This window comes from Epinephelus lanceolatus, chromosome 8 (assembly GCF_041903045.1).
Source record: "Epinephelus lanceolatus isolate andai-2023 chromosome 8, ASM4190304v1, whole genome shotgun sequence".
Taxonomy (NCBI): domain Eukaryota; kingdom Metazoa; phylum Chordata; class Actinopteri; order Perciformes; family Serranidae; genus Epinephelus; species Epinephelus lanceolatus.
Genome location: NC_135741.1, coordinates 44,860,216 through 44,881,456, shown reverse-complemented (window position 1 = coordinate 44,881,456; position 21,241 = coordinate 44,860,216). Strand labels below are relative to the sequence as shown.

The window sequence follows — 21,241 nt, the reverse complement described above, 5'->3', positions numbered from 1 at the left end:
ATAAAATGAGTAAGGCATACTTTGTCCAATTTATCCACCGCTCCCTTGCAACGGTTATAGTCCAGGATTACCTGTGGCGTTTGGTGTGCTGCCTCACTCACCACTGGCTGCCGGTGCTTGGTGCTGAGGAGCACCACCATCTTTTGCTCCTTTGGAATGTAGGAGCAGATCATTGTGTCTTTCATGAAAGCAAAGGTGGTAGACAGCACCTGCCTTGCCCTCATCTCCAGGAGTTGTGCTGGGAGCTCCTGCCTTATCTTTTTGAGAGTGCCGACAAGAGCCATCCCCCTCCTCAGCAGCTGCTGGCCCAGGTTGTGTGAGGTAAAAAAAAATTGTCGGTGGTCACTAGGGCTGTCAACGAATATTCTAAATTCGAATTTAAATTCAAATTTGAAAAAAAAATGGACCTTCAAATGTGAAAATTGATATTCGATTGTGGAGAGAGAAAAAAAAAACACCACCGCAGCTGTCCTCTTTGCAAGTGGGCGTTGGCATCAGACGTGCATTTCTCCACGCTGGTCGACAAGCGGTTCTGCTCCCAGCTGTTGTCTCCGTCACCCGGCTTGACACATTCGCTCGTGGCTCGCGCAGAAAATAGACCAGACGCTGAAACGATCGCTGCAGGGCGCGAATTTCTACATTTCTACCCAAGTATTTTGATCTATATGCTTACCTCACGTTTTGCTGTTGGGGAAGGTTTCCCCAGATAAAACTGCAAGTTCCAACAGTATGATGTCTCACATTCACAGAGGACCCACACCTTCAATCCATATCTAAATGAGTGCGTGAGAGAATGAATCCATGAATGAATGACAATCTTAATTTCAAAATATGATAAGGCCTACCAAACAGAGGCTAAATATAATAAAGCCAACAGGGTAATGATGATAATATGATAAAAAGAAATGTTACCTGTCTGGCTTCGAAGGCATGTACAGCATGAAGGGACATCTCCCACGAAATCTTGTGGACACAGAGGATGCAGATGAATTTTAGCATTCTAGATTTCTGGGACAGTTGGTAACAGTCTATTGTCACTGTCAAATAAAGTAATGCAATACAATATAATACTAACCAATCAGCATCTCGTCCACGCAGACCTCTGAGCGAGGTGCCCACATCCTCTGTAAAGCAGAGACCCAGATGTCCCACACCTCCCTGATTGGTCCCAACTTATCATGGTCCTGCTGAAACCGTGCCTCCCGTGTTTCACGGTCATCAAACCTGTTTGATCGAAAGAAATGAGAAAAACAATGTCACAACACATCCCTTTATCCATCCAGATGAAATGAATGAATGAATGCATGTACATATATTTTACATCTATAAAATAAATCAAACAAAATCATCATCATCATCATGTATGACTCAAAATAATGTATAAAAAAATGACACCTGAGCATCCTGGATATAAGGATGAACCTCTTCCTCGACATTACTGCTGGGAAGAGGTCTCTGCCATCTATTCCCCAGAGGCTCGGTGTTTTCTCCACGGGATTTGAAAACACCAGCCAACAGGAGAAGACCGAAATAGGCCTGCATCTCCACTTTGTCGACTGGTACCCATGTTGGCATGACCCGTTGGCCCTGCATATAGAGATGAAACAGTATGAAAATTTCAAATAACATATTACAGTTATCAGTATTATCATGGTATTGTTAAATTTTACTGAAAATGTTATCTAAGAAGTGTAATAGTTTTAACTTACCTGCAGATTTGTCATGTTCACCACAATGTCATAAATTTCGTCTGTGACATAAAGGTGAAACGTGCTGAGGATGTCAGCTGTGCGGTGTATTGCGTAGTTGGTCACGCCCTCAACCGGACCACGTTTGGGTGGCTCATAAATAAATGTCTCTGAATTGACTGGAAGCCAGCGGATTCTGTCGTTGAAATGATTTTTCCTGGTGCCCTTTGACCACCAGACATCCTGCTCCATTTCCCTCACTTCAAAATCTTCATCTTGCCCCTCGTCCTCCTCTTCCTCCCCTTGGCTCTCATCTTCCTCCTCTCCTTCTTTGTCCTCCTCCTCTTCCTCAGCTCCTTGGCCCGGGACCCACTCCTGATTCAGCACGTCATCCAAATCTGAGGAGTCTTGGTCCGTGACAAGCACATTTTCTTCATCCTCCTCGTCTTGCTGCATCTCCTCCATGCCTTCATAGCTGTAGTGCTCCTCTTCTTTCAGCCTTCCTCCTCATCTCCTACCTCTTCATCTTCTTTCTCCCCCTCTGAGGCACTTTCTGTTTCTTCTTTTACTGACTCCAGGAACACCAAAATGCTATCTCTGGCCTCAACAGTGCCCATATTCCTCTGCAACCTCCTTTCTCTGCTTTTTCTCGCTGCCATTTCTCTCTGTCTGCTCCTCTGTGTGACTTGTGAAACATGAGACCTGCACCCACTTTTTTGTAAGCAATATATAGCTTTGTTTGAAAACACCACACAGTTGCCGGGGGAAAACGTTTGATGTTCTGCATGTGTGTACGATGATTAGCAAATGACAGACAGCCTTGATCTGATTGGACTGTCTTATCTGTCAAAGTTTTTGATAAGCCCTCTGTTGCTGGGCACTGCCGCCGGGGGGCAACCTTTGAAGTGCTGAAAGTTACTTGTGTGTTACTTTCCTGTCTTATTATGGAGAGGGAGGACACTTTATTTCTAAGGTACATCTCTTTCACACTAAAGACATCACTGACAATAGAGAAATCATGAGTTTTTGCAGTAACAAAAGATCATGGTATCCAAACCACATTTATTGAGGATCATTGACACACTCAACCCTGTGATTACCACCCAAGACATCTATGGCAAAAACATTTCTGTGTCCTCTACCACCCCCTTTAGTGGTTTTGCCCTCTATAGAAACAGCACCCAGATGTGTTCAAAATGGCCTGGAAAGGATTAAAATCTTAAAATCCATGTCAAAAGTGATTTAGTGTAACTCCATATGGGTCACCTCAAAGATTTTGACAATATTAAGTACAAATAGCAACAATAACAAATGGCTAAATGACAGGTGGACATTTTTGTCCACTCGAAGGGTCATGGATAGGATAAAAATGCATTACAGGGTCAAATAATGGATTTTCATGCTGAAAGTTGGGATTTTCAAATTTAACCCAAAATTACCCCCCCTGTGACCTTTTGTTGGACACTTTCTAGAAAATGGACATTTTTGTCCACTTGAAGGGTCATGGATGGGATAAAAATGCATTACAGGGTCAAATAATGGATTTTCATGCTGAAGCTGTCCAGATGACAAGGATTCATTAAACATAGCTTGGAGTGTTGGGGATAAGTCAGGTGCAGACTTTTTGTAGAACTCTGAGGTGAGCCCATCTGACCCGGGTGTTTTATTGCTTTTTAAGGATTTGATAGCTTGTAGAATTTCAGCAATTGAGATCTGCTCCCCAAGAGATGAACTAAGCTCAGAGGGGATAGAGGGGAATGAAAGATTATCAAAGAAGCTCTCAATTTTGGGGGTGTTAACATCACGTTCAGAGCTATACAGGTCACTGTAAAATAGTTGTAAAAAATAAACAAACAAAAAAGGCTGGGCTGGCGAATTCACTCTGGCAAAGGAGCACAACGAACACGTGCTACCTATACTTAAACTCTGTACTCTATACTCTTTTGTAACAGAAAAAATGATAATAGCCTGATAAAAGGGGTTTGTGCATAACGCAGACATTAGCAAAGGCTTGACACATTTTAGGAATATCCTAGACAGCAGATACGGGTAGGTTATGTCTATTCAGGAGATATATATAATAGCCTGGCCTCCAACAAAACCAAGGCCCGTAGGCTATAGTGCAACATGGGGGAAAAAAAAAAAGCACATATTGGTATAAATGATTGAAACAACATGAAACTGACCAAATGCCGTGGCATTATCACACAATTTAGGCAATCAAATGAATCATAACATAACCCTAGTCAAAATTTTCCATTTCCCCTTTTTTTCCCCTCTTTTCTACTCCCCCATTTTCTTTTTAACTTAACAGGGCATGTAACATCCCATAGTAGTCAAAGTAAAGAGAAGGATGTCCATGTACAATGAATTTATCCAAAGTAGTGGCATGTATGGTTAGAGTTCACATGTTTGTTAGGTCCATCTGGAGCCTTAGTCACCATCGTGCCCATCCGCGCTGTGTGGGGGGGTCCCGGCCCAATTCGCTGTATGTCTTTCCACAAACCAGATCGCCTCCTCGGGGGAGAGAAAAAAATGCTTCTGCCCGTCTTTGTCAGTGACCTGGAGCTTGGCAGGGAACAGCATCCAATAGCTGAAACCAGCATTCTTGAGCTGCGACTTCACTGGGACAAATCCGGCTCTCTTCCTGGAGATTTCAACACTGAAGATGGGAAAAAGTGAATCTCTGATCTGCGAAAGGAAACAAAGCTGGCTTCTCTCATCAGCCTCAGCTCTTCAGTCTGAAAGTAGTAAATTTGCACGATGAGGGGACGTGGTCTGGAGTTGGCTGGATTCTTCTTAACTGTCGCGATCCGATGAGCCCTTTCTGCCATCGATGAGGTAGGAAAGCTTCTGTTCCAAATCTTTCTCAATGAATGCTGTGGGATGCTGTCCCTTGATGTTTTTAGGGAGTCCTATTATGCGAATGTTGTTTCAAGTGGATCGGTTTTTGAAATCATCCAGTTTCACTTTCAGCTCTTCATTGTCTTTAGACAATGCAGATGGGTTCCACTTTTTCTAGTCTTGTCTGTGCGTCATCCAGTGTTGTTTCCAACTGTTGAATGGACTCGTGATGTTCATGGATGATGGCTCGGTCGACAGTTGGGCAGAGTTTGGCTATGATGCGTTCCTCCATGGATGTTAGCAATCTCTCCATATCTGGCAGGGTTAGCGGAGTGTTAGCCTCGGGGTCCTGATCCACTAGCCCAGCTTTGTCGCCTTGCTTTATCTGTTTATCTGGTTGGTCTGCCGATTGGCCCGTTTTTTTACTGGTCTTCTTCAAACTCATGGCTATAATCAGCACTAGCACGGATGGCTGCGTGATATTGGACGGATTTGAAAAGGAATTTTATCGACTGTCAACAGAGTAATCCTGGTTTGTGACCTACTCCACCATGCGTCAAACCAGACGTCATATAATATGTACACTGCTCAAAAAAATAAAGGGAACACTTAAACAACACAATGTAACTCCAAGTCAATCACACTTCTGTGAAATCAAACTGTCCACTTAAGAAGCAACACTGATTGACAATCAATTTCACATGCTGTTGTGCAAATGGAATAGACAACAGGTGGAAATTATAGGCAATTAGCAAGACACCCCCAATAAAGGAGTGGTTCTGCAGGTGGTGACCACAGACCACTTCTCAGTTCCTATGCTTTCTGGCTGATGTTTTGGTCACTTTTGAATGCTGGCGGTGCTTTCATTCTATTGGTAGCATGAGACGGAGTCTACAACCCACACAAGTGGCTCAGGTAGTGCAGCTCATCCAGGATGGCACATCAATGCGAGCTGTGGCAAGAAGGTTTGCTGTGTCTGTCAGTGTAGTGTCCAGTGCATTGAGGCGCTACCAGGAGACAGGCCAGTACATCAGGAGACGTGGAGGAGGCCGTAGGAGGGCAACAACCCAGCAGCAGGACCGCTACCCCCGCCTTTGTGCAAGGAGGAACAGGAGGAGCACTGCCAGAGCCCTGCAAAATGACCTCCAGCAGGCCACAAATGTGCATGTGCTCAAACGGTCAGAAACAGACTCCATGAGGGTGGTATGAGGGCCCGACATCCACAGGTGGGGGTTGTGCTTACAGCCCAACACCGTGCAGGACGTTTGGCATTTGCCAGAGAACACCAAGATTGGCAAATTCGCCACTGGCGCCCTGTGCTCTTCACAGATGAAAGCAGGTTCACACTGAGCACATGTGACAGACGTGACAGAGTCTGGAGACGCCGCAGAGAACGTTCTGCTGCCTGCAACATCCTCCAGCATGACCGGTTTGGCAGTGGGTCAGTAATGGTGTGGGGTGGCATTTCTTTGGGGGGCCGCACAGCCCTCCATGTGCTCGCCAGAGATAGCCTGACTGCCATTAGGTACCGAGATGAGATCCTCAGACCCATTGTGAGACCATATGCTGGTGCGGTTGGCCCTGGGTTCCTCCTAATGCAAGACAATGCTAGACCTCATGTGGCTGGAGTGTGTCAGCAGTTCCTGCAAGACGAAGGCATTGATGCTATGGACTGGCCCGCCCGTTCCCCAGACCTGAATCCAATTGAGCACATCTGGGACATCATGTCTCGCTCCATCCACCAACGCCACGTTGCACCACAGACTGTCCAGGAGTTGGCGGATGCTTTAGTCCAGGTCTGGGAGGAGATCCCTCAGGAGACCATCCGCCACCTCATCAGGAGCATGCCCAGGCATTGTAGGGAGGTCATACAGGCACGTGGAGGCCACACACACTACTGAGCCTCATTTTGACTTGTTTTAAGGACATTACATCAAAGTTGGATCAGCCTGTAGTGTGTTTTTCCACTTTAATTTTGAGTGTGACTCCAAATCCAGACCTCCGTGGGTTAATAAATTTGATTTCCATTGATAATTTTTGTGTGATTTTGTTGTTAGCACATTCAACTATGTAAAGAACAAAGTATTTAATAAGAATTTTTCATTCATTCAGATCTGGGATGTGTTATTTTAGTGTTCCCTTTATTTTTTTGAGCAGTGTAATATCTTCAGGTAAACAACCAATTATTAATATGACAGCTATCGCAGGTCCTTCCTGTCTGCTGCCATTATTATTATTATCATTATTATTATTATTATTATTATTATTATTATTATTGTTTATTGCTGTTTCTTGTATTTTTTGTACTTTTTTGCATGCCTAGTTTTTTAAGTTTTTAAATTTTTGAAATCTTGAATGTGATTCTTTCCCTTTGGCTGCTGTAACACTGCAATTTCTCACTTGTGGGGCCAATAAAAGTATCTTATCTTTTTTTTTCAATGGAGAAAACAAGCTGTGAGTAATCAAACTGAAAGTGGATGCTCTCAGGTGTTACAAATGAAGTGCACTTCAGTCTTAATTGTAACAGCGTGACTTGCAACACGGCTTAAAAAAAGATGGTATTAAAGTTAAAGTTTTCATGACTGCTCAACAATATTTTAGTAAAACTGTTTCTACCTTAATTTCATACCATGGATGTGGTCAAATAATGGATTAAACATAATGATGTTCTCAAAACTTACCGGTTGCAACAACTGGCACATTTGTATTTTTCCTCGTTAACAAATACATTAAGCACACCTACACAATTAAGAGAATCTGATTGATGGAAGTTGTAAAAACACTGTTCAGCCCTGAATCTGATTTATTACTGAATGACATCTAACTGAACACAGAGAGCATGCAGTGTGGAGAGGCGTGTCTGTAAATGCGCATAACAGCTGGACGCCCAACAAAGTAACACCCCAAGTCACTGAGCTCAGCATGCATTCATTCTAGGGCTGGGCAATTAATTGAAAAATAATCAAAGCCGACGTTCAGAACCTCTAACCGATATAATCTTGCCCATATCGGTAATTTATTTATTTCCTAAAACCATTTCAGCGACTAAAGGTTATACCACCAATCTATGTCAGCACTTGAGCACAATGACAGTACCGAACATGAACAGTGCATGGCTAAAAAAAAAAGAAGAAGACTGGCAAAATCCCAGCAACAAGTGCCTTCACAAAGAAGTTCTCCATAACGCAAGCATTTACAAAGGCTACACAATATGAAAAAGAATCAAGATGAAAAGAAATAGAGATGCAAGTTGGTTTCTGATGGCAATATTTCAAATCATTTATTTGTTTGCAAGAAATGCAAGTTAATTATTGTCTACTTTTTCTGGGAACTTGCTTTTTACATTAAAACTAAAGTGTGACCTTTTTTATAAGATGTTTTCATTACAAGTGATGTGTACTTTTGAAATATTCAATAAATAACCATGAATAGTTTATATGTGTGTGTTTCCTTCATTTATTTTTCCTTCATTCATTTTCCATAACCGCTTATTCTGTTAGGGGCTGGAGTCTATCCAACTGACATTCGGTGAGAGGCAAGGTACACCCTGGACAGGCTGCCAGACTATCACAGGGCTGATGTTTCCTTCAGTTACTTTAAAATCACAAAGATAAGGTATACACTCTTTCATTAGAAAAAAATATCTCAGCTTTAATAGTTGAGCCTGTTTACAATACAAACCTTGCCACTGAACTATGAGGGCAAAAAACGAACAAAATAATCGTTCATTAATCATATTCGAGGTAAAATGTTCAGTTAATCGTGATATTGATTTGAGTTAATTAATTCATTATCTGTAATCGCTTATCCTGTTCAGGGTCATGAAGGGGCTGGATCCTGTCCCAACTGACATTGGGTGAGAGGCAGGGTATATTCTGGACAGGTCGCTAGACTATCACAGGACTGACACATGGAGACAGACAACCATTCACACTCACAAATTAGAGTTACCAGTTAACCTGACATGCTTGTCTTTGGACTGTGAAAAAAAGTCAGAGAACTTGAAGAAAACCCACACTGACACAGGGAGAACATGCAAACTCCACACAGAAAGGCCTCAGCCAGCCAGTGGGTTCAAACCAGGAACCCTCTTGTTGAGAGATGACCCTGATAAAAATATTAGTTTTCATCAACACATAAAAACAAACCAACACACTAAACACATGCATGTGTGGAATCAAAGATTGTATGTCGCTGGTTAATAAAATGTCATCATTCAGTTCTCATCAGAAGTTGATGAACCTACTTAGCATGTCGCACTTGCAATATCTCACGTCAGTAATGTCAAGTCTCTACCGGTATGTTAGCAAACACTGATGTAAGCAGGTGATGGGGGATTTATAGACTTATTTCACCTGCAAACCTTATGAAAATTAAACAATATGCGTTAACAGCTGACCCCCACTCTCTCCTCTGTACAGTTCCATACAGAGATTTGTTAAAAAATTGGGATGAGAATGGGACATCCCTGCCAGTAGGTCTACTGGTAGGGATGTCCCGATCTCATCCCAAAGATCTGTAGTGGGGCAGATCAAGGTCTTTTTTAACTGATCAGTATATTAGGTATATTGATATTGAGCTATGTAGAGTATCCAATCCTTTGTTTTACATCAGCTGTTTTTTTTTTGTTTGTTTGTTTTTTTTTTCCTTGCGAAGCTTTCATGCATCATGTCAAAATGACAAAAGCTCTCTGGTGCCCACTCAACTACTACTATACTACTGAGAGGAGTGTATGTGGAGAGAAAGAACATGAAAAAAAACAAACTAACCAAACAAAAAAACAGAGCTGGTTATCGTTACCTCTAAGCATCCAGTGGCTGCAACGAACATCAAATTAAGCTTTTGGTGAGAAACTTGAATAAATCCAGCTGTTTGAAAGAGAAATTTCAATTCAATTCAGTTCAATTCAATTCAGTTTTATTTATAAAGCCCAATATCACAAATCACAATTTGCCTCAGAGGGCTTTACAGCATAAGACATCCCTCTGTCCTTGGACCCTCACAGCGGATAAGGAAAACATCCCCGAAAAAAAAAACCTTTTAACAGGGAAAAAAATGATAGAAACCTCAGGAAGAGCAACTGAGGAGGGATCCCTCTTCCAGGACGGACAGACGTGGAATAGATGTCTTGTGTACAGAATAGATTAACATAATAAATTTACAGCAATCCATATGACAAAATCATACATAAAGAGAGGGAGAGACAGAGAAAGAACCAGGGCAAGCAGTTATGACAATAGCTAAAATAACATTTAATTTTAGTAATAATAATATACTAATAACAGTAATGTGGGTAGCAAATGAAGAAGAACCAGCAGAAGCTGAGGAGAGAGAAAAGGAGAGAAGGGGTTCGATGTATCATAGGAGGTCCCCCGGCAGACTAGGCCTATGTCAGCCTAACAAGGGGCTGGTCCAAGGCAAGCCTGAGCCAGCCCTAACTATAGGCTTCATCAAATAGGAAAGTCTTAAGCCTAGTCTTAAATATGGAGATAGTGTCTGCCTCCTGGACTGAAACAGGAACATGATTCCACAGAAGAGGAGCCTGGTAACTGAAGGCTCTGGCTCCTGTTCTACATTTGGAGACTTTGGGAACCAGGATAGAACAGCAACAACATAGTGGTATTAAAATAGACATAAAACAAAATATGTTAAAATAAGTGCATGAATAGAAATTAAATTAAAATAAAATTGTCCATTCCACAGTCCAGCCAGTTGTGGCTTATGTGAAGTGTGTAAGTGTGTTTGTGACTGGATTCAGGAGGTGTTAAGCAGTCTTATTGCTGTGGGGATGATGGATCTCCTGAAATGCTCTGTTCTGCAACACAGTGAGATGAGCCGACTGCTGCAGCTGCTCCTCTGTCACTCCAGGAGGCTGTGGAGAGGGTGTCTGCTATTGTCCATTATAGCTTTCAGTTTGTTCAATGTGCCCCTCTCCACCACAGTTCTTAGTGGGTCCAGTCTCCTGCCGAGCGCTGAGCCAGCTTTTTTAAACCAGTTTGTCCAAGCGCTTGGTGTTTTTGTCTGTCAAGCTAGCTCCCCAGCATACTGCACAAAGAAAAGTGCACTGGCTACCACTGTGTGATAGAACATGGTCAACATCTCCACACACACATCAAAGGACCTCAGTGTCTGCAGGAAAAACATGTGGCTCTGCCCATTCTTGTAGAGGGCGTCAGTATTAGAGGACCAATCCAGCTTATCATTCAAGAGGACCCCCAGATATTTGTAGGTATGCACCAACTCTGTGTCCTCCCCATGTATGGAGAATGGTTGATGGGGTGACCTCTTCCTTCTGAAATCCACCACCATCTCCTTGGTTTTGGCTGTGTTCAGGTGCAGAGAGCACTTACTGCACCGGCCCCTGAAGGCATCTACAAGGTCCCTGTACTCCTGCTCCTGATCACTCCTGATCGCTCCTGATACAAGCCACAATAGCTCTATAGTCCGAGTATTTTTCTATGTGGCAGGACTGCTGTGTAGAGTGTGAACAGGAATGGTGCTGAAACAGTTACCTGTGGAGCACCAGTGCTGCCCCTGACCATCCCAGAGACACAGCAGGGTTCAACGCTAAGGTTTTTTTTTTTTTCACTTGCCCGGTCGGGCAAGTTGGTCAGAGATCTACTTGCCCGAAGTCAGTTTTTACTTGCCCTATAAAAATTGTTTAATTTAAGCAGCTATCAAATAACAAAGACTGCAGTTAGTTTTATGTTATGTAATCTTTATTCACACTGTATTAATTAAAACAACATATGTCATGTATTGTAGCTTAATTCCTACACAAAAATGACAGTGTCAGGGCTTAAAGTGAAAATTTGTCAATCGTTCTCTGTCTAGGTGAAGCACACGCATGAAAAATAATTTTCTTCTTCAATGCTTGCAAAGCACAGTCTGCTGGAATGTTTCTATGTATCTACTGGCACCAGAAGGGCTCTTGAGGACTAAGTACATACAGTACATTTGTGCACAGTAATGAGCAGGTGAAATGTCTGTCTAGCTTACATATGAGGTGTCTCAAGATTTAGGAACATACAGTTATATTGAATATAATAAAAGTAAAAAGTCACATGACATGCTGCTGTTTTGTGCTATGACCTATTTAAGTGTTGGAAGTTATTTACGTGACAATGCCTGAACGCAACACAAGCTCAGCACGAGTGCCGTGCTGCACTGCTGTGCGAGGCTGTGAGCAGCTGTTTGTCTGTGCATAACAGCAGTCTCTTGATGGTTATTTACACAGTGTCCATAACAATTACTTTGTCAGCTGACAAACTGCACCGGGCTCGGGGTCAGGTTTGGTCAGGAAAATGTGGCCCGAGCCGCTCTAGTGTGCTGACCTGTGTGTGTGGCGGAACTCCGCCGTGCGCGATACAGAGAGCAGAGGAGAATTATTAACACGTGACCATGTAGAGACAGAAATGACATGATGACATAACACCATAAATAGTATATTGTTATGTTATTATATGAAGCGTCTGTCGCGCAAAATAATATCAATGGGGGCTGTGGGCAGGACATTGTTACACAGCGTGTGCCTGTGACTTCAGGCAGAGAGACCACTGCATCAGAGCCGAAGGAGCGTGTTTTAAAATACATTTATTTTATCAATTAGTTATTAACTTTTACTATTTTTAGCAACTTGCCCAATTGGGCAAGTGAGTTGTTAGTTTACATGCCCGACCTTGAGTTTTACTTGCCCCGGGCAATCGGCCAATCGTTATTGTTAAGCCCTGAACAGCTTCCAAGCCTGACATACTGAGGCTGCTTTGTCAGGTAGTCTGTTATCCAGGAGGTCAGGAAGCAATCTACTCCCATCCCCCCCAACCAGTCTCTCAGTACGGGGGGCTGGATAGTATTAAATGCACTTGAAATGTCAAGGGAAAGGATCCTCACACAAATATCCTGGCTCCTTCAAGTAGGTGTAGGCCTGTTCTCCCTGTGTGGCGCTGGCAACTGCGACGCGCAGTAGCAGTGCGTGAGAGTGTGTGTCCTGTTTTTGTCTGATTAACCTGTTTTAGCATCCCTCTAATTTATATTTTTAATGTGTTTACATGAGATGTTGAGGCAGAAATGGCTCTGAGTTTCCTGAGTCCCTCCAGTACAGACTTGGACACAGGGGTTTTGGACAACACGTCGGTGGTCCCAACAGAAATTCTCTGGTATGATCCTTCAGAAGGGAGCAGAAGTTGGGAATCCAAACCAAGGGTGTTGAGGAAACGGGGTAGTGCACCAAAGACTGAAGAGGCAAGGCCACCGGAGGATCCCCCTTTCCTCTGTAATTCTTGCGAACTCACAGTGTCTTCGTAACAAGATTGACATTCTAGTTTTTTTTTGTTTTTTTTAAACAATCTGTTTATTGATTTTTTCACATAAAAATACAGTGGTTCACAGGTTCTGTGTTACAGTTGTCACTTTAACAGAGCCATACAACAAGACTCAACATCCCTCTCCCCCCACCCACCACCCCTGGCACCTACCCCATTCAAGCACAAGAAAAACAGAAGCTGGAAAATTACATAGCAAGAAAAAAACAAAATAAACATCTCATGCAAGATACTTTGTTGTAATTCCCATTTCAGTCCAACGAGATCTGACATTCTGTGCTGTTCACATAAGACAAAAAAGAGTTCCAAGTCCCATCAAATGAATCAGCTCTACCAGACAGGGTCAGTCTGATTTTCTCCAGCTTGAGAAAATAAAGCACCTCTTTGATCCAGATCATATAGGTGGGTGGGACTGTGGATTTCCATTTCAACAGAATTAACCTCCTGGCCAGCAGGGTTGTAAATGCAATTAAATCTTTTTTAGCAGGAAAAAGAACACATTGCGAAGGCCACACACACCAAACAGAGTGGTCAGAGCATTAGGGGCGATATCTTTTCCAATTACCCTGGACAATGTAAGAAAAATTTCAAACCAAAATCTTTTCAATGAGGGACAGCTCCAAAATATGTGTATGTAACTTGCAGTGGCCTGTTGGCATCGGTTACACAAAGGAGACACTGTATCAAGCATTTTTGCAAGCCGACCTTTGGTGTAGTGAGCTCGATGTAAGATCCGGCATTGCATAAAGCTGTGTCTAGCACAAATTGAAGACTTATGCACTCTCCTCAAGATTTCCACCCACTCCCCATCTAGGATTGTCACTCCTAAATCTGTCTCCCAGACCGTTTTAAGAGTAGCAGAGGAGCCCAGATGAAGGTCATAAATATTGGAGTATATTAACGAGATTGCCCCCCTCAATGAGGCGAGAGGTCTCAGGAACACCTCAAAGTTTGAAGGATTGGGTAGAGCTGGGAATTCTGGGAGTGCTTGAAGGTACCTTAAAAAAATGTTCCTTAGGGAGTGAAAATTTATCAACTAATTGTTGAAAAGATGCAAAAATGGAGTCAACATACATGTCTCTTATGGTTTTTATGCTCAGCCTACCCCATACAGCAAAGGTATTGTCCAGTAAAGACGGAGGGAAGGTGTGATTAGCTGACAAAGGAGCCCCGACAGAGAATGTATGCAGGCCAAAATGGCGTCTAAATTGAGCCCAAGTTTTAAGACATGAGGCCACAATCACATTTCTAGTAAAACCAGAGGTAGAGGAGTGAGGGGGTGAGTATAATAAGGCCTTCAAAGACACCAGATGAGCTGAATTCACCTCCATGACTAACCACGATGGGGGGACCTCAATATCTTCACACCGAATCCAGTAATTCAAATTCCTAATAGTAGTCACCCAGTGATAGAATAAAAAGTTAGGTAACGCCATTCCACCTGCAACTTTGGGTCTTTGTAATACTTGACGGCTCAACCTGGGAGTCTTCTTGTTCCAAATAAAATCCAGAATAAGGCTGTCTACTTTACGAAAAAAAGAGAGAGGAAGAAAAATTGGAATGCACTGAAATGAGTAAAGAAAGTACAGAAAAATATTCATTTTAACTGTATTGATCCTAGCAGCAACAGAGAAATTTAGGAGGGACCATCGTTTAAAGTCATATTGAATTTGTGTGAGCAGAGAGAGAAAATTTTTCTTGTAGAGATTAGCCTGTGTGTCAGCTATATACACTCCAAGATAAACGAACCCAGAGTTCGAGACCTTAAATGGAAACTGTCTGAGTGGATACTCTCTAGCCTCCTTGTTAACAGCCAACAATTCACTTTTGTTAAGGTTCAGTTTATATCCGGAAACCTTACTGAAAGCGTCTAGAACCGAGAGGGCTTCAGGAATGGAACGCGCTATATCAGGCAGAAGCAGCAAAAGATCATCCGCGTACAAGGCTACTTTCAGCTCTGCATCATGTCTAGTTATACCCCGAATATCAGGGTTGGACCGCAAGGCGACTGACAAAGGCTCCATCACAAGGGCAAATAAAAGGGGACTTAAGGGGCAACCCTGCCTTGTAGAGCGACCTAAATGAAAATATTCAGAATTTGTGTTATTTGTTCTAACAGAGGCGAGTGGCGAGGCGTACAATAATCTAACCCATGAAACAAATTTTTCCCCAAAACCAAATTTCCCCAAAATAAAAAACAAATACTCCCACTCCACTCTGTCAAATGCCTTCTCGGCGTCCAACGCGACCAAGGCTTCAGGCAGAGCAGACAGAGAAGGACTATAAACCACATTAAATACCCACCCTAAGGTTAAAAAAGGAGTGTCGATTACAAATAAACCCCGTTTGATCTAACAATACAATTGAGGGAAGAACGGTTTCTAAGCGCCTGGCCAGCAATTTAGACAGCAATTTGAAGTCAACGTTCAGTAAACTAATGGGCCGGTACGAACTACATTGTAAGGGGTTCTTACCCTTCTTTAAGAGCAGCGAAATACAGGCCTGATTTAAGGTGTGGGGGAGTATACCCAAACTGAAAGACTCAGTGAACATCTCTAGCAGGTGCTAGCTCTCCACCTGCACTGGGAGGTGATCTCTTAGACTGTGCCATCAAATGTCAGAGGTTTAAACATAAGTAGTAAGCATGAGAAGCCTAAACATAAATCTATCAACATAGTAAGCATAAAAATGGAATAAATCTGGAAGTGTAGAATAGGTGCCAACCCAACCCCCCCAGGAGCTAAACAAGCAAACAACCCCCCAGCTCAGAACAGAGCACCCCCCCTTTATCCTCTCCTAGCAGAAGCATCCATATAATGATGCGTGATACCCCCCCTCTTCTGAAACAAAACCTGTCGTTACCTGTTGTGTAGCCGTACTACTAAACGACCATGGGGAATGCAAAATTGAGCTGTCCCATAAAAACAAAAAAGTTTAAAAAAAAACAGAAAAAGGTGCCACAAAGTCAGATACAAAAATAAATGACTCCAATCAAAACTGGAGCGATCCTCAGTGTAATAGTGTCATTAAGTTGAAAATACTCAGTAAAAGAGTGATGATTAATTAATAAAAAAATTAAAAATAAATAAATAAAATAAAAACACAGAAATAAATTAGCAAAAGAAATAAAAATAGCAAAACTCTAGAACCTATACCCTGAGCTGATCACATAATCATAATCAGTATAAAGTCAATCACATCCTGTGTCATGTCTGTAAACAAGGATATCAGCAGCCCAGTACTCAGCTGGTGTAATATGCAGTAAGTGCAGATGTAGCCATGAGTTGCTGTAAGAGTTCAGTCATAAATCAAAACAGTGCCAGCCGGCTGCAAAATTAGTCATCTTCTGGATCCGGGTTCTTTTTCAGTCTCTTGTTCACAAACTCCAAGGCCCGATCTGGGTCCTCAAACTTGTGGGTCTGGCCACCCGACACAGTGATATGCAGTGTAGCTGGATACAAGATTGACATTCTACAGGCAAATGTCAACTTTCTACGAGAATATAAAAGCACATGTCATTGCTCTGACTGAGACGTGGCTCAAGCAGCACGATCTACATTCTGATCTGGATATAAATGGCTTTGGCGAACCACTGCGACTTGACAGAGACCCGACAGTAACGGGGAAATCACTGGGTGGCCGCTTTCATCTACCGAGGGAGTTTCCAGTTATTTGTTACTCTTGTGTATATCCATCCAAAGGTGAATGTTGATACTGCAACCACGACTCTTGTGGAAACTGTACACAGACTACAGAGCATCGCACCAGACACGCCCAATTTCATCATGGGCAACTTCAATCACTGTAAGCCTGGGGAGTCGCTTAATAACTTTTGTCAGTATGTGACTTGTCCTACCAGGAATACGAAATGTCTGGACCTCTGTTATGGCTTAATTAAGGCGCTTACAAGTGTTTTAGCAAAGCTCCTCTTGGCATGTCCGACCATAATGTTGTTATGTAATGTTATTTGGTTCCCATCTACAAACCTGTCCTAAAGGAAACAAAACCTGAGCGGCGGTTAGTTCTGGTCTGGTCAACGGAATCAATCCAGCACCTCCAGGACTGTTTCTTTTGCATGGACTGGGATTTGTTTAGAGACAGTTGTTTTGATCTGGATGAACTAACAGAGACAGTCACGGCATATAATAACTTCTGTGAGGACATAATTATCCCAAAGAAATTAATCCACATCTTTCCCAATAATAAACCATGGGTGTCTAAATCTCTTAAAAACATCATTAACCTGAGGAACATCAGTTTTATTCAAGGTGATGTCACTCGTAGCAGAGAGTTAAGAGAGAACTTAAAATTGCTAAAATCTCTTATAAGGACAAGGTGCTTATTATTAAACTGAGGAGTTTGAATGTTGATAGTTGTTTTATAAAAATGTTTTATTCTTGTTTTATTGAGTCTGTGTTAATCTTTTCTTTTATCTGTTGGTTTGGGTCTCTCCCTGTGAAAACTAAGAAGTGGCTGGAACACATTGTGAGAATGTGCAGTAAAATAGCTGGCATTACTCTGGAAGATCTTTCACTCTTATACAGAGTCAGAGCCACAAGGAAGGCACAGGCTATCTTGGACGACTGCACTCACCCTCTTTTTACAGAGTATAAGCTGTTGTACAGTTATGCTCTGCCATGGTGTAGGACAAACAAACTCAAGCATTCATTTGTCCCTGCCATCACTGGACTCCTCAACAGCATCATGTGACATGTTTTTTACTTGAAGAAGAAGAATGGTGTTATTGTCATTGTAAACATGTTACAACAAAATTATAGAGTGCTACTCAGTATGGTGTAGGAAAAAAATAAATAAATATAAAAAACAGTACACATACAAAAGACAGTACACAATTAAGATACAAAAGTCAGTGCAGACAGTAAAGTGCATAAGCTTAAGTAAAAAATATATATATATATAAATAGATTGGTCATCTTATTGCTATTTTCATGTGTGAGTGTTTAGTGTTTTGATGGGTCTGGGAAAGAAACTGTCTCTGAATGTGGATGTGCGTGTTCTGATTTGTCTGTACTGCCTTCCCGAGGGAAATAACTGAAAAAGATCATCTCCTGGGTGTGAGGAGTCCTTGATGGTGTTGTTTGCTCTGTTAAAGTAGCTGGACGAGGCAATACTATCCAGTGAGGGCAGAGGGCAGCCGATGATCTTTTCTGCAGAGCGTGCTTGTTGTGTATTGTGTGTGTGTGTGTATATGAGATTTCTTTCTTGTTATTCACTGCTGGCTGTACAAAAAGTTTACCTTACCTTACCTTACATCTTCCACTCCCATGTGCTCCTGATAGGCAAACTGTAGGGGGTCTACAGCATCAGTGATCTCTGATTTCAGGAAACAAAGGACCAGGCGCTCCAGGGTCTTCATAAATTGTGATGTTAAGGCCACCGGTCGATAGTCATTTGACTCGGCTGGACGCCCCACTTTTGTACCGGTACAAGACAAGATGTTTCCCACTGCACGTGGACTTTGCCTGTTCGAAGACTCCTGTTAAAGATCCACTGAAGGGGCTTCGCTAGCTGGGCTGCACAGTCTTTTCGGAGCCTTGGACACACTCCATCCAGGCCTGCAGCTTTCCCTGTACGAAGTCTCCTGAGCTCTGCCCTCACCTCATCTGCTGTAAAGGACAGTGGTAGTTGGCCATGGGTGGTAGATGTTGGAGCTGTAGTAGTAGGTGAGGGGCTACTTCCAGGTGACAGTGGAGCAGGAGCAACAGCAGCAGGTGACACTGTGGGAGGGGGGATGGTTGCGGGGGGTAGGGTAAACACTGCCCCCTCGATCAAACCTGTTAAAGAACGGGTTGAATTTGTTGGCTTTGTCAACATCACCATCCATAACCTGGCTTTTCTTCTTTGAATAGCGTATGATGTTCTTCATTCCCTTCCACACATCTCTGATGTTGTTCTGCTGCAGCTTACTCTCCATCTTTCTTTTGTAGTCCACCTTTGCCTCTCTCAGTCTCCCCCTCAGCTCATGCTGAACCTTCCTGAGCCTCTCCTTGTCCCCTTTCTTGAATGCCAGCTTTGTCTGGTTGAGGAGCTGCTTGATATTATTGTTAACCCAGGGTTTATTATTGGGGAAGCAGTGTACAGTCTTTACTGGCATCACAGTGTCCCTACAGAAATTTATATATTCTGTTAGAATATCTACCCTCCTGTCCATGCCCATGTTGTTGTCTTGTGGCTCCAGTAGTACAGTCCAGTCTGTACTGTTCAAAACAGTCCCTGAGAGACTCACTGGTCTCTGGGGACCACTAGCTTACTGTATGTAGGCTGAAGAGAGACCAGATTATGATCTGATCCGGCAAGAAGTGGTAGGGCAGAAGCACTGTAGGCATCCTTGGCATTTCCATAAAACAAGTCCAGTGTCTTATACTCCCTGGTGGGACAGTCCATATACTGAACAACCCCAGTCAGATGGGAGGAGAGAGTAGTGTTGTTAAAATCCCCCATTATTGCAATGAATGCACTAGGATACTGGGTCTGAATCCTAGCAACAGTTGGATGATGTCACACACCACTGCTGTTGCTGCCTGCGGTGGAATGTAAACAATAATGGTGACAATGTGTGAAAACTCCCATGGTACATAATATGGTCTAAGACCGACTGCCAACAGTTCAATATCCTGACAGCAGATCATGTCCTTCACCGTGATATGTCCAGGATGAAACCATTTATGGTTCACTAGCAGGATGAATCCCCCACCGCTGTTTTTGCCGCTCGCCTTCGCGTCTCTGTCGGCTTGCACAGTAGAGAAGCCAGGTAGGTTCACACAGAAGTCAGGCACGTTGTCATTCAGCCACGTCTCCATGAAGCACATTAGACTACACTCCCTGTAGAGTTGTCGGCCCCTTCACCAATGCCAGCAGCTCTTCTCACTTGTTGGATAGCGAGTTTACATTCCCCATATGGACCGACGGCAAGAAAGGCTTGTATCTCCACCTCCTAAGCTGTAACTCTGAATGGCTTCCTGAGCTCAGCCGATATCGGGTGTCTAACTCCACAAGTGGTTCCTCTCAGAGCCAGAAGATCTTCCCTCGTGTACACAACTTTACTCATCACAGTTGGAAAAATTAACAATCATCAAAAAAGAAAAAAAAAACACTCAAACATGACTTAAAGGGGAACTAATGTTTTTTTCAACCTGGCCCTATTTTCTGATCTACAATGAGTGATAGGATGTTCAGTATTTGACATTTCTCCAGTACGAAGCTAGGGCTGACCTGCCTGCAGCACGCACTATATTAAATAATAGGGCACTCAGACAGCGTCAAACCACGTCAAAATACGTTTTTTTCACACAGATAGGCTTGGATTGTTAGTATAATTAAACGACAACATAACGGAAAGGAGAAATGAACACGGCTGCCGGCTCCGGGGCTGTAATACAGCGGAATACGGTGAGAGATGAAACAGGGTCTGTGGAGAGTGTGGTGAGTGCAGAGAAGCACAGTGGGGATAAAAACGGTGATACAGGTGAACAGTTGGAGGCTGATGCAGCGGGGCAGGTGAGGGAGGTAGGACAGGAGGCTGGGGGAAAGCAGGTAGAGGCTGGTGTAGTGAGGCAGGAGGAGGCTGGGGTAACAGAGCAGGTGAGGGCTGCAGGACAGGTGGAGGATGGTATAGTGAGACAGGAGGAGGCTGAGGTAACAGAGCAGGTGAGGGCTGGTGTAGTGGGACAGGTCAAGGCTGTAGATACATAGCAGGAGCTGCCATCTGGTTCTGGGTTGCAGAAACAGCTGGTGCAGGCTGCTCCAGATAATAGTCTATGAATAGTATGATTCTGACAGCGTTTCAGTTGCAAATAGTGTCTCCCAGCATAAAGACTTCTATTCTTTGGAAAAGGTTAATGATTTTTTTTTTTTTTTTTGGATAAGTCTTTTGGCAAGTCAGTGGAAGTGAGGGATTACTTTCCTGACATTAACAAGTTTATTCAGACAGTGAACACTCTTCAGAAGGTTATAGGGAAAGACCTGCTGGATGAGAAAAAAGGTTTTGTCTAAAGAAACTATTATGAACAAAGGTCAAAAGGGGAGAAAAGGAGCGAAGAAACTGAAACTTTCATGAGTCCCGCATGATCATGCAACACTGGGTGTTTCCTCTCTGCTGTGTCTACCTGTCTGTTCTGCTGCTCTGTGTCTCTTCTCATATGCAGGCCTTGAGGGTTGCTTCTTTAAATATCAGTGGGGGTAGAAGTGCACAGAAAAGAGCTTTAGTTTCAGAGGTTGTTAAGCAGAAAAAATTGGATGTCATATTTCTGCAAGAAACACATAGCCTAGTGATAGCCTGAACGAGACAGACTGGAGAATATTGTGGAGGGGTCAGCATGTACTCAGCCATGGCTCTTACCTTAGTGCTGGAGTTGCTGTTTTATTGCC

General features: G+C 43.0%; 1 protein-coding gene across 3 annotated transcripts in view; it reads left to right on the top strand.

Moving 5' to 3' along the window:
• Nucleotides 1–21,241, top strand: part of efhd2 (EF-hand domain family, member D2) — a 74,069-nt gene that overhangs the window by 27,089 nt on the left and 25,739 nt on the right. The window contains exon 4 of one of the 3 annotated variants that reach the window (XM_033628972.2): nt 12,586–20,212. The exons of the other annotated variants lie outside the window; for them this stretch is intronic. Coding sequence (XP_033484863.1) covers nt 12,586–12,609 — 24 coding nt within the window. The 3' untranslated portion in view covers nt 12,610–20,212. Of the gene's footprint in view, nt 1–12,585; nt 20,213–21,241 lie in introns of those variants that run through there. 3 annotated transcript variants of the gene reach the window in all.